Genomic DNA, 12,176 nt, shown 5'->3' with positions numbered 1-12,176 from the left:
GTGTTCTCTCTTTCAATATATCAAGACAACAGTATCTAGACAGACAGACAGACAGACAGACAGACAGACAGATGATAGATAGATAGATAGATAGATAGATAGATAGATAGATAGATAGATAGATAGATAGATGGATGCCATTTTGTACTTCCATCAAACTGTAAAGTGACCATGGTATGGATTCTAGTGATCCAGGAATTCAGAGATAAGCTTGGGCGGGGGGTTATTTTTGTATGTATGTGCGTGTGCACGCACCCGTGCCTGGAAGCACCTCTGGTGATTCCTACTGGGGCATGGAGGATGTTCAGAGAAGTGGTTTGATAGCCTGCCTCCCAGCCCTGGTATTCCTTGGAGGTCTCCCTTCCAAGTACTTGCTAGGGTCGGCCCTGCTTAGTTTCCGAGATCTGACAAGATTGGGCTTGCCTGGGCTATCCCCGTCAGGGCTAAAGGTAAGCTTTTTCAGGTCTGAAATGATGTCACTTTTAAAGTGTTCAACAAAGTTCTCTAAATGGTGTCAAATGCCCTCTGAACAATCAGCCTTTGACATTATTATTTTTCTTGAACATCCATTTACATTTGCTCGAGGCTCAACCCTGCTTCCCCCCAAAAATGCTGCTGGAGGTCAGCCAGTGGTACGGATGCACCTCGATGAACTTAATCTGACACTTTGTCCCCCTTGTTTTATTTATCATGTCTGCCGGTGCAAAAGGATTAGCGAGCGAGCATAAAGTGACAGCTCGTGCTCTGTATACCTGGCTTGCAATCCATGCTTTAAATATGTACGATGATATGTAAACATGCAAAATATTCTGGACCGCGCAAGTGTCGCCAAGTTCCTCTCTGCAGCTGTGAGATCCTGTTAGTGCACAAATTGTTTCTGATGGAGCTTCCTGCTTGTGGGGTATGGCCCCCCTTCAGGGATCTGGCACTTTGCCACAAGTACCTACCCCAGAGTACAAAAGATATAAACTTTGGCAGGAGGAGGAGGAAGAGGACAGCTTTTAATATTTCACTTTTCTCTGCCTTAAGGAGTCTCAAAGCGGCTTAGAATCTCCTTTCCCTTCTTCTCCCCACAACAGACACCCTGTGAGGTAGGTGGGGCTGAGAGAGATCTGAGAGAACTGCTCTTGAGAGAACAGTTTTAGAGAGAACTGTGACTGGCTCGAGGTTACCCAGCTGGCTGCATGTGCAGGAGTAGGGAATCAAACCTCGTTCTCCCAGATTAGACTCTGTGCTCTTAACCACTACACCGTGCTGGCAGAAGGATACAGAAAGGTCACTTCTGTATTCTTGTTTTTACACATCTTTCTTTGCCTAGTCTCCCAGAAGTTATGAACGTGTTGGGAAACTCCTGGATGGTGTGGAGCCTGGGGAGGAGAGGACTTGGAGACCAGAGAGACCTCAGCAGGGTATAATGCCATAGAGTCCCCTTTCCAAAGCAGCCATTTTCTCCAGGAGGACTGATCTCTGCAGTCTGAAGATCAGTTGTAATTCAGGGAGATCTCCAGGCACCAGCTGGAGGGTGGCAAGCTTACAAGGTCAACATTGACCTTTGGATAAACCTAGTGTGGCACAGAAGAATGTGAAACCTACTCCAGATACTACGGACAAAAACCACCACGGTTTTCCAAGTTCGGCGTTAAGTGCTACCAGCAGAAACTTATAACCACCGAATTCCACATGGTTTCAGAATTTAATGAAAAATGTATCTGAGCCTGACAGACAAAAGGGCATTAAGATCCGTACAATCAGGGTGAAATTTAGGTGAGGGTCCGTGGCTCAGTGGTAGGGCATCTGCTTGGGATGCAGAAGGTCCTGGGCTCTAATCTGGGAGAACCGGGTTTGATTCCTCACTCCTCCACATGCAGCTGCTGGTGTAACCTTGGGTCAGTCACAAGTTCTTTCAGAGCTGTTCTCTCAAGGGCAGTTCTCAAAAGAGACTCCTTCGGATAGTGAAGAGCAGGGTATTAATCCAATCTCTTCTTCTTCTTCTTCTTCTTCCACTTGAGCCAGTTTGGTGTAGTGGTTAAGTGTTAAGTGTGCAGACTCTAATCTGGGAGAACCGGGTTTGATTCCCCACTCCTCCACTTGCACCTGCTGATGTGACCTTGGGTCAGTCACAAGCTCTGGCACAGCTGTCCTTGAAAAAGAGCAGTTTGTGTCAGAGCTCTCTCAGCCCCACCCACCTCACAGGGTGTCTGTTGTGGGGAGGGGAAGGGAAAGGAGTTTGTAAGCCGCTCTGAGACTCCAAGTGAAGGGTGGGGTATAAATCCAATCTCTTCTTCTTCTTCTTCCACTTGAACAGACCAGGCAGGAGGTGATGGGAAAGACCTCTGCCTGAGATCTTGGAGAGCCAATGGCCAGTCTGAGTAGACAATACTGACTTTGATGGACCCAGGTTCTGATTCGGTAGAAGGCAGCTTCATGTGTTCAGCCTTCGTTAATTTCACTTGCCATTTCCATGACCCCCCAAAATATCATAGCACAAGATTCTTGGACAAGATTTTAAAACTTCATACGATTATAAAATTGTTCTCCCTTCTAGTCCCTGGGATAGAATGCCAATGGAAAGTGTGCTGAAATCACAAAACAGATCACATTTTCATGATTTTTAGATTTTTAGAAAACATTTAGAAAAACATTTTAGAAAACAACAACACTCTTTTATTTTTTGGTATTTCTTATGCGTGTGTGCGTATGTGTGTGTGCACGCACCTGGACGTCATGGTGACCTCTGGTGACTGACCTGGAGGATATTCAGAGAGGTAGCTGTATAAAACCTGTCCCCACCTCCTGCCTCTGGTATTCCAAGGAGGTCTCCCATCCAATACTTGCCAGAATCGACCCTGCTTCGCTCCGAGATCTGATGAAATCAGGCTTGCCTGGCCTATCCAGGTCAAGCCAAAAAAAGAAGAAACTGTGAGGTAACTGCGCTAGAGAATATTTAAATAACGACCACAAAATTTATACAAAAATGTGTACAAAAAAATCTACATATATAAATGCACAAAGGCAGTTGAAAATGGTGTAATGACGATGATCTCCGGAATGTTCTATCGTTTCGATACTATTCTTCTTCTGAATGTGGATGAAAGCCTTACATACAGCGACTCTTGGTCTGTTATTTCAACAGGTTCGTATCAACCATTTCATTAATTTTCACTGATGTATCATAACATAGTTGCAAGAGATTCTCTGAAAGAATGTTCCTAGGGCAAAGTGCTTGTATAATGCCTTATACAAGCACTTTGCTCTAGGAACATTCTCACAGTTTCTTCTTTTTTCGGTCTGTTCTGTGACTGTGACCATCATTTTTGAGCCACTATCCAGGTCAAGGCCAACAACATACTTTTAGATAGCACTACAACAATAAAAAAAAATTGATGTGGAATATAAACAGAGATTGTATTTCTCATTCAGATGCTGGCAGCTTTGCTACAACAGGCCATTTCCTACGGGATGAAAACCAGGGTCTCTGAAAGAGCAGGAGCCAATGGGTGCTGGACTCCAAGAACACATCATTCTTTCTCGTCTGCTATAATTTACATGACATGCACAGCAACTCTGGCTTTCCCTAGAATATCGGCAAATGGTTTCCTTGTGGCCGTGAAGGGTGCTGATAAGGTCCAGAAGAGATGCAGAGTCCTGACTCCTTTGGGCATCTCTTGGTTCTTGTTTATTGCCAGGGCTATTTTTGGGCAGGAACGCACAGGAACGGAGTTCCGGCTGGCTCCCAAGTTGGCCATGCCCAGCAGGAACTCATTAGCATAATAGGCCACACCCAACATCAGGAACTCATTAGGACTGGCTACGTTAGAGGTGTGTGGCCTAACATGCAAAGGAGTTCCTGCTACAAAAAAAGGCCCTGGGTTTTGACAACAAACAAGGTAAACAGAACAACAAGCAAAAGGTGGGTGTGGCTGGATGACCACACTTCTGGTGACATGGGGGTGTGGCCTAATGTGCTAATGAGCTGTGCTGTCAGGGGTGTGGCCCAATATGCTAATGGTTCCTGCTGTTGGGTGTGGCCTATTATGCTAATGAGTTCCTGCTGGGCTTTTTCTACAAAAAGAGCCCTGTTAATTGCACAAATTAATGGAAAAGATTTTCCATGTTTCACTCGAGTCTTGGATCTAGGAGGCCGCTCTTGGGCATCTGGCCCCAGAGTTAGCTTGTTTTTTGCACTGTCTCACCTTGTGGTTCTCCACCTGCCTCTCTGCACTTCACCTGTGAAGATTTCTCCACCTCCACATCTTCCTCTGTCTCCAAAATGGTGCTTTGGTTTCTGAGCTCACATCACTGGTCAACAGGCCCACTTGCCGCACTGTCAGTCCTGCGGAGCCTGACTCGATCAACTTTCAGGGTAGTGGATCAGCTTTCAGGGTAGTGGCCCACCAGGAACCTTCCCAGTAAGTCTGGGGTCCTGTCCCACCCCCCAAGTGCTTTTAGAAAGTGGAGGGGGGCAAGGGAGGCTTTTCAGCAAGACTCTGATTGGAGATTCGATGGGCTACAGAGGTTTAAAAACATTGCTTTGGCAGCAGCTGCCACCACAGCACGAGCATCGTCACTGTGTGCCTGAAGGTAAGCTGCGGCAGCCATTTTGTGGATGGCCCAGTCTCCTGCGGCAGCCATTTTGTAGCAGCCCCTGAGTGGATGTGCCCGCCATGCTGCGTCAAAATCCCAGAGGTTGGGGATCCCTGCTGCAAGTGAGTGGGCCAACCCACTCCTGCCATTTTGTTACCGGGATCCCAACTCCAGAGCTTGTCTAGTACGCTGGGGTCAGCACGTTGACGTTCTACGGAATTGAACGGTCGTCTTTTCTTACGCGCATTTTTGCAGGTTTCTTCGGAGTGGGAGGTTTACTTTTCAAAAGTTCGTCCTTCTTCAGCTCCCACTCTTCGTCAGTCTCATCCAATTGAATTCCCTTTGATTTTGCTTCCCGGCGATACTCCCGGCACTCTACTTCAGCCCTGGGAGAAAGAAACGAAAAAGAGGGACCATGGCAGCGAAGTGCGGCGATGCTTCTCATGGATATCTGGCATTAGCCCTGACCTATATGGCCCAGGATAGCCCGATCTCAGCAGATCTCGGAAACTAAGCAGGGTCGGCCCTGCTTAGTATTTGGATGGGAGCAGGGGTCATTTCGTAGAAAAAGAGGTGCAGGTGCTCATTAGCATAACCCATTAGGATAATTTATTTGCATATGCCACACCCCCTGACATCATCAGAAGTGTGTCAGAAGGCAACACCCACCGCTGAGGCAGACTGTTTTGGATTCCTAGCTATTGGGGGGGGGGGAACGTGCAGATCTGTCCTCGGCAGAGGAGGGAGAGCTTATACCTGAATAAAACTTGGTCTTAAAGGTGCCACTGGACTGATTTGGGCCGGGAAGCTGGGGGGGCTCTGCAATTTACCTGGCTGTTTCTTGCTCTGACTGAGGGCTGCTGGGAGCAGGGGGTGGGGCTTGTTGCATGTGCCCGCCCCTGGGTTCTTTACTGCTGGAGCTCCGCTCCTGTGCGCACCTGTAGGAAATGACCGCTGCCCGCTTCTATTGGTCAATTTCCCACTCGAAGCCGTGCGGCCGCGTTTTGACCCGCGGCTTCGCCTGATTTTCCCCGTGGTTTTGTGATCCTGTTTTTTGAGGATCACGAAACTGCTGGGGAAACCGGAAGAAGCCACGGGTCAAAACGCGGCCGCATGGCTTCGAGTGGGAAATTGACCAATAGAAGCGAGGCAAAGGGAGGCGCGACCACGGCGCAGCTCTTGTGTGAAATCGGTCTTGCTCCTTTCTGCTTCTACAGACAGACTGATGTGGCTACCCATCTTGATCTATGACAGTCTAGCTGTCTTTTTTGTTAGTCTTTCAGGTGCTCCTGGACTCTCGGTCTTTTCTCCTGCTCCATAGAGACTAACACAGCCACCCCATAGTGATCTAGCACATCCTAGCTGTCTCTGAGGAAGTGAGCAGGGACTCAGGAAAGCTCATCCCCTAACACAAATTTTGTTAATCTTTAAAGTGCCCCTGGATGCTTGCTATTTTCTACTGCTACAGACAAACTAACACAGGCCCCGGTCACACGGGCCGGATATCGCGGGGGGAGGCGTGGTTAATTGCCCCAGCACAGTTTGATTCGCGATTACGCGATCAGACGCGCCGGCGGCACACCACGGGTCCTTCCCTCAGTGCCGGCGGGTAAATGAGAAACCAGAGGGGAATGCCGTGCGCCTGCGCGATCACACCACGGGCGTCTGGAGCCAGCCCGTGGCAAACATTTACTAGTACCTTGGAGGTACTAGTTTTTTAACATGCTTTGTCGGCGGTAAGCCACGGGTGCGCTCCACTTCCCAGATGTTGGGGTGTGATCACGCCGGATAATCCGCCCACCTTCCGTGCCTCTCCCGCAGCAATTTTGCCGTGTGACCGGGGCCACAATTACCCATTGTGATCTTTCTCTTTATCGTTAGTATCGATGCAGACCCTAACTGCTCCTTGGAGGGAAGGCAGGACATAGAATGAACGTAAAGAGGAGGGAAAACACCATATATCTTCCCTTTGATTTGACTTGAAACGAAAGTCATCCATCACAGAATGGAAAACCTTATAGTGAGCAAAAACTGCCTAACACAGGCAATGCCCCCTCTAAGCTGTGGAGTCTTGTGAGCAAAAGTTCTACTTTGTGAGCTCCTGGCCTTAAAGTTGTGAGCGAGCGATTTGGCTGCTGCCTAAATTAATTTGCTCTCTGGAGCCCTCCTCCCTGAGCTGAGACAAAAATGTGTGAGCCGGAGGCTAAAAAAATGTGAGCTGGCTCACACTCACTCAGCTTAGAGGGAACACTGAACACAGGGGTCCCTCACATTTTTGAGCCTGCAGGGTCCTTTGGAATTCTGATGCAACGTGGTGGGAGCAGCCACAGAATGGCCGCCACAAAATAGCTGCCACAGCTTCAGTCACACAGGGACGATTCTTGTGCTGTGGTGGCAGCTGCTGCCAAAGCAACGTTTTAAAAAATCTACACAGCCAATCAAATCAGAAACTTTGCTAGGCAATGGCCCCCCTTGGCCCTGCTCACTTTCTAAAAACATTTGGAAAGGTATCAGCAGGCACCGTGTTGGGGACGCCTGGCCTAATGACTGCTCAGCAAAAGAGGAAAAAATGGAGGTCTCAGTGCCAGATCCTTTACCTCGGTTTGAATTTCCCCCTCTTTGATACTGAGCCGAGAGGCAGGCAGAATAATCTTCAAGTTACCCCGTTTCGGTTTCCACCTTCCTGTCATGTTCGTGAAGGCCTCTCCTACCAAGCCAGGCCCTAGCCTTTGCCAGCCTCCCTCCCCAGAAGTAAAGGATGCTCTCCAGAAATACCTCCCACCGAATACAGTTCCCAGCACTCACGTTTCTAAGAACTTGATGCAATCTTTGTGACCGTAGATCTCCGCCATCCGCTTTGGCGTATCCCCGTACAGATCGGCGGTGTCCACAGGAGCATGCAAAGAGTGCAGTGTCCTCAGCACCCCCAGCCTCCCCGACTCAGCCGCAAAATGAGCAGGGGTCCACCCTGCGTCTGTTCTCAAGCAGGGACGGGCCCCGTGCTCCACGAGTCGTTTCACTATCCTCGATGATCCTGGTAGAAACGCAAGGAAGAGATGAAGGAGAGAGGGAGAAGTGTTGGCCCGTAAAAATAAAGACGCAGGCCACATGCGTGAATTAGCATCCTACCATTGACAGCCTTGCTCGGGTCTTGCAAACTGAAGGCCGTCCGTGGCGGCCCATATTGAGTCAATCCATCTCGTGCTGGCTTGGCTCAGAAAGTGAGAGCGCGGACTCTAATCTGGAGAACGGATAAAAGGAAGTACTTCTTCACCCAAAGAGTGATTAACACATGGAATTCACCACAAAAGGTGGTGGTGGCTACAAGCATGAACGGCTTCAAGAGGGAATTAGATAAGCATATGGAGCAGAGGTCCATCAGTGGCTATTAGCCCCAAGGTAGAGATAGGGGCTCTGGGGCAAGTGATGCTCTGTCTTCTTGGTGCTTGGGGGGGGGGGGTCAGCAGTGGGGTGGCTTCTAATGTCCTGGCCCCACTGGTGGACCTCCTGATGGCACTGGTATTTCTGGCCACTGTGTGATACGGAGTGTTGGCCTGGATGGGCCTTTGGCCTGATCCAACATTGGCGTCTCTTATGTTCTTATGTTAACTGGGTTTGATTCCCCACTCCTCCACATAAAGCCAGCTGGGTGATGGGCTCCTTTTGTAGCAGGAACTCCTTTGCATATTAGGCCACACCCCCTAATGTAGCCAATCCTCCAAGAGTTTACAGAGCTCTTCTTACAGGAGCTACTGTAAGCTCTTGGAGGATTGGCTACATTAGGGGTGTGTCGCTTAATATGCAAATGAGTACCTGCTACAAAAAGAGCCCTGATTGTCCTTGGGTCAGTCACAGCGCTCTCAACCCCACCTACCTCACAGGTGGTGTTCCCTCTAAGCTGAGTTAGCGTGAGTCTGGCTCACACATGTTTGTCTTAGCTCAGAAAGGATGGCTCCAGAGCAAATTAAGTTATGCAGCAGCCAAATCGCTCGCTCACAACTTTAACGCCAGTAGCACACAAAGTAGACTTTTTTTGCTCACAAGACTCCACAGCTTCAAGGGAGCAGTGCTCACAGAGTATCTGTTGTGGACAAAGGAAGGGAAGGCGATTGCAGGCTGCTGCAAGACTCCTTCGAGTGGTGAAGGGTGAGGTATAAAACCTCCTCCTCTTCTTCTTCCTTCAACTCCACCTAGCATTATTGTCTTTTCCTCGGTTTCCTGTCTCATTTCAAATGCTGATTTCTCCACACCTTTTACCCTTCTGCATATCTCACTGACACACAGTCACACCTGCCATTGTTATTCACCTGCTATTGTCATTTGACTGCTAATGTCATTCGGCATCTGAAATCACTCCACTTCCCAATAACTAGGACGGATGGACTCCCATTCTAGCTGTATACGAAGAAGTGAACCGTGACTCACGAAAGCTCCCACCCCGCCACATATTTTGTTAGTCTTTGAGTCCAATCAGACGGCTCTTTAGATCCGCGCGAGGCACGATTGCCTCACGGATCTAAAGGTAATGTCCAGACACAAACATCTGGGAAATGTCCCTCTTCCGTGGGCATCCCATTTTGCCGCGTTTCGGAGCCAAACTTAAAAGATAGCACTTTAAATCTGGGGTTTTCGGTTACCTGCGGGACAACTGTGGACTTTCATCCGTCTGATCGTTCCATCAGCGCGCAATCCTTCCATCGGGGTGGTCTGACATCAGACCATCCCGAGCGGGCACCATTTAAAAAAATCTCTTCACATGCGCGGATCAACAAGGACGTGCTGTCACGTCTATGCGCATGCACAAATTTTTTTTAAAAAAAAACACCACTGTGCACCTCCTTCAACAAGGACACACTGTGACGCCTATGCGCATGCGCAAAAGGTTTTTTTAAAAAAAACCACCGTGCATGCCTCCTTCAGTGGACACCGTCTAGACAATCCACAACAGAGGCAGCGTGCGGTAAGGCGATTTACCAGGGGGGTGTCTGGTCGTGCTACGATGGATTTAAAAGATCGGGATAAAATGCAAGCTGGCATAATGGCGGGATTAGCTGCCCGTCTGAATGCACCCTTTAAGGTGGTACTAGACCATGGCTCTTTCCTACTGTCTTTTCCAGGGAGTCTTGCCTTCTGATGATGCGACCAAAGTACAATAGCCTCAGCGGAGTCATTTCAGCTTCTAGGGAGAATTCAGGCTTGAGGATCTAAAAGCCTGGGGTTGCCAACTTCTAGGTGTGGCCTGGAGATCTCCTGAAATCACAACTGATCTCCGGACTACAGAGATCCCCAATCTCCTGGGGGGGGAGGCAAATGGCTGCTCTGCAGGGTGGACTTCATGGCATTATTCCGTGCTGAAGCCCCGCTCCTCTCCAAACCCCACCCTCTCAAGGAATCTCCTGGAATCCCCGCAGGCGTCTCTACAGAGACGGCACACTCCTATCCAGGGCTTTTTTTTGTAGAAAAAGCCCAGCAGGAACTCATTAGCATAATAGGCCACACCCAAACACCCCTGACAGCACAGCTCATTAGGATATTAAGCTACACACCCCATGTTCGCAGAAGTGTGGTCATCCAGACACAGTCACCTTTTGCTTCTTATTCTGTTTACCTTGTTTGTTGTCAAAACCCAGAGCCTTTTTTATAGCAGGAACTCCTTTGCATGTTAGGCCACACACCCCTAAAGTAGCCAATCCGAATGAGTTTCTGCTGTTGGGTGTGGCCTATTATGCTAATGAGTTCCTGCTGGGCGTGGCCAACTCGGGAGCCAGCCGGAACTCCATTCCTGTGCGTTCCTGCCCAAAAATAGCCCGGCTCCTATCCTGAATCCACTTCTTTGTCTTGCCAGCAGCCCGTGGTATCCCTCTGCATGGTACTACCCTGAGACGGCTCTCCACGTGGAAAGAGGTGGGGAATATATAACCGTACTTTGGTGCTATCTTAATTATCTGGCAAAGAGTCGGGGTATTTCGTCAGCGGGATGCCGGGCAGAACTGAACCACCCCTGTCCCCGTTTCCCTGCCCTCACGCTGTTCACAGGCTCCAGGCCCTGCCGCTTTAGCCTACTGGCCAAAGAAACTCAGCAAAGGCCCGCTCAGAGTATTCTTGCCACTGCGACAACAGTATACTGGTCCCTGCATAGTTCTCCTCTGTGGCCAGCCAGGTCCAGGCTGAGCCCTTGTAGCGGCGGCCTGGTCCCAGGAGAGGGCGCCAGTCCCTCTGCAGGGCCACAGATGCCCAGGGGCCAACTGAGCATGCCCAGTGTGTCAGATGCTTCCCTCCCCGTACTTGGGGGGGGCTTGAGCAGAGTACTGGTCCCGCAGCTTCTGTGTTAGGGTTGCCATCCTCCAGGCGGACCCTGGAGATCCCCCGGAATTACAACTCTTCTCCAGACCACAGAGATCAGTTCCCCTGGAGGAAATGGTTGTTTGGGGGGGGGGGTTTAACGCTATGGCATTATACCCTGTTGAGGTTCCCCCCCTCCCCAAAACCTGTCCTCCACTAGGGATCCCAACCTCCAGGTGGCACCTGGAGATCTCCCGCTATTACAATTGATCTCCAGATGACCAAGAGCAGGGCTATTTTTGAGCAGGAACGCACAGGAGCGGAGTTCCGGCTGGCTCCCGGGTTGGCCACGCCCAGCAGGAACTCATTAGCATAACAGGCCACACCCAACAGCAGAAAATCATTAGGATTGGCTACATTAGGGGTGTGTGGCCTAATATGCTAATGAGCGGTGCTGTCAGGGTGTGGCCTAATATGCTAATGAGCGGTGCTGTCAGGGTGTGGCCTAATATGCTAATGAGCGGTGCTGTCAGGGTGTGGCCTAATATGCTAATGAGCGGTGCTGTCAGGGTGTGGCCTAATATGCTAATGAGCGGTGCTGTCAGGGTGTGGCCTAATATGCTAATGAGTTTTGCTGTTGGGCATGGCCTATTATGCTAATGAGTTCCTGCTGGGCTTTTTCTACAAAAAGAGCCCTGCCAAGGTCAGTTCCCCTGGAGAAACTGGCTGGTTCGGAGGGTGGACTGTATGGCATTTGAAGCTCGCTGAGGTCCCTCCCCTCCCCAAACCCCACCCACACCAGGCTCCGCCGCCCAAATCCCCAGGTATTTCCCAACTTGGAGCTGGCAGTCCTAGGCTCCGTACATGTGCTGCCCACCTCTGATCGCTGCCCAGTGCAGGGGCGTCCTGTCATTCCAGTCTGCGTCTTTACTGTTCAGGTCACACTGCCCTTTCCTGAGGACCTGGTCCACGGAATCACAATTGCCTGCCGCTGCCGCCTGGTGCAGCTCCGTCATGCTGCCTTTCGCCAGTCCCCCGAGGAAGAGAGAAGAACTCTGCCTGTGACTCATGCAAAGCACTTTTGAGACAGGGAGGGAGGGGAGAGAGAGAGAGAGAGAAATGGAGAGAGAAGGAAGGAAGGAAGGAAGGAAGGAAGGAAGGAAGGAAGGAAGGAAGGAAGGAAGGAAGGAAGGAAGGAAGGAAGGCTGCAATTAGTGTTAGTCCGTAAATGAAATTTTTACTTAGCAATCATCATTGGGATGCAGTCCTACAAACTCTACCCTAGATGTAAATCCTACTGAAATCAGTTT

The 12,176-nt window shown here is 49.8% G+C and overlaps 1 protein-coding gene across 1 annotated transcript; it reads right to left on the bottom strand.

Annotated features, from left to right (window-relative positions):
- Window positions 1-4,795: 4,795 nt before the first annotated feature.
- ANKRD66 (ankyrin repeat domain 66) lies at window positions 4,796-11,936 on the bottom strand. Its single transcript, XM_015421760.1, has 3 exons — window positions 11,744-11,936; window positions 7,390-7,618; window positions 4,796-4,970 (listed from the first exon to the last, which is right to left on the bottom strand). The coding sequence occupies exons 1-3, from the start codon at window positions 11,934-11,936 to the stop codon at window positions 4,796-4,798; spliced, it is 597 nt and encodes a 198-aa protein (XP_015277246.1).
- Window positions 11,937-12,176: the final 240 nt, after the last annotated feature.

The sequence above is a fragment of the Gekko japonicus genome, unplaced genomic scaffold (genome assembly GCF_001447785.1).
Source record: "Gekko japonicus isolate JY-2015 unplaced genomic scaffold, Gekko_japonicus_V1.1 scaffold4176, whole genome shotgun sequence".
NCBI lineage: Eukaryota > Metazoa > Chordata > Lepidosauria > Squamata > Gekkonidae > Gekko > Gekko japonicus.
This window is presented reverse-complemented; position numbering and strand designations above follow the sequence as displayed.

Bases quoted from the DNA above. Each gene is read 5' to 3' on its own strand.
- ANKRD66 (XM_015421760.1), bottom strand. From the start codon at position 11,936: ATGAGTCACAGGCAGAGTTCTTCTCTCTTCCTCGGGGGACTGGCGAAA. The intron at 7,619-11,743 runs GTGGGCAGCACA...CGTTTCTACCAG, and splicing joins GCACTGGGCAGCGATCAGAG to GATCATCGAGGATAGTGAAA. The intron at 4,971-7,389 runs GTGAGTGCTGGG...TCTTTCTCCCAG, and splicing joins TGCATCAAGTTCTTAGAAAC to GGCTGAAGTAGAGTGCCGGG.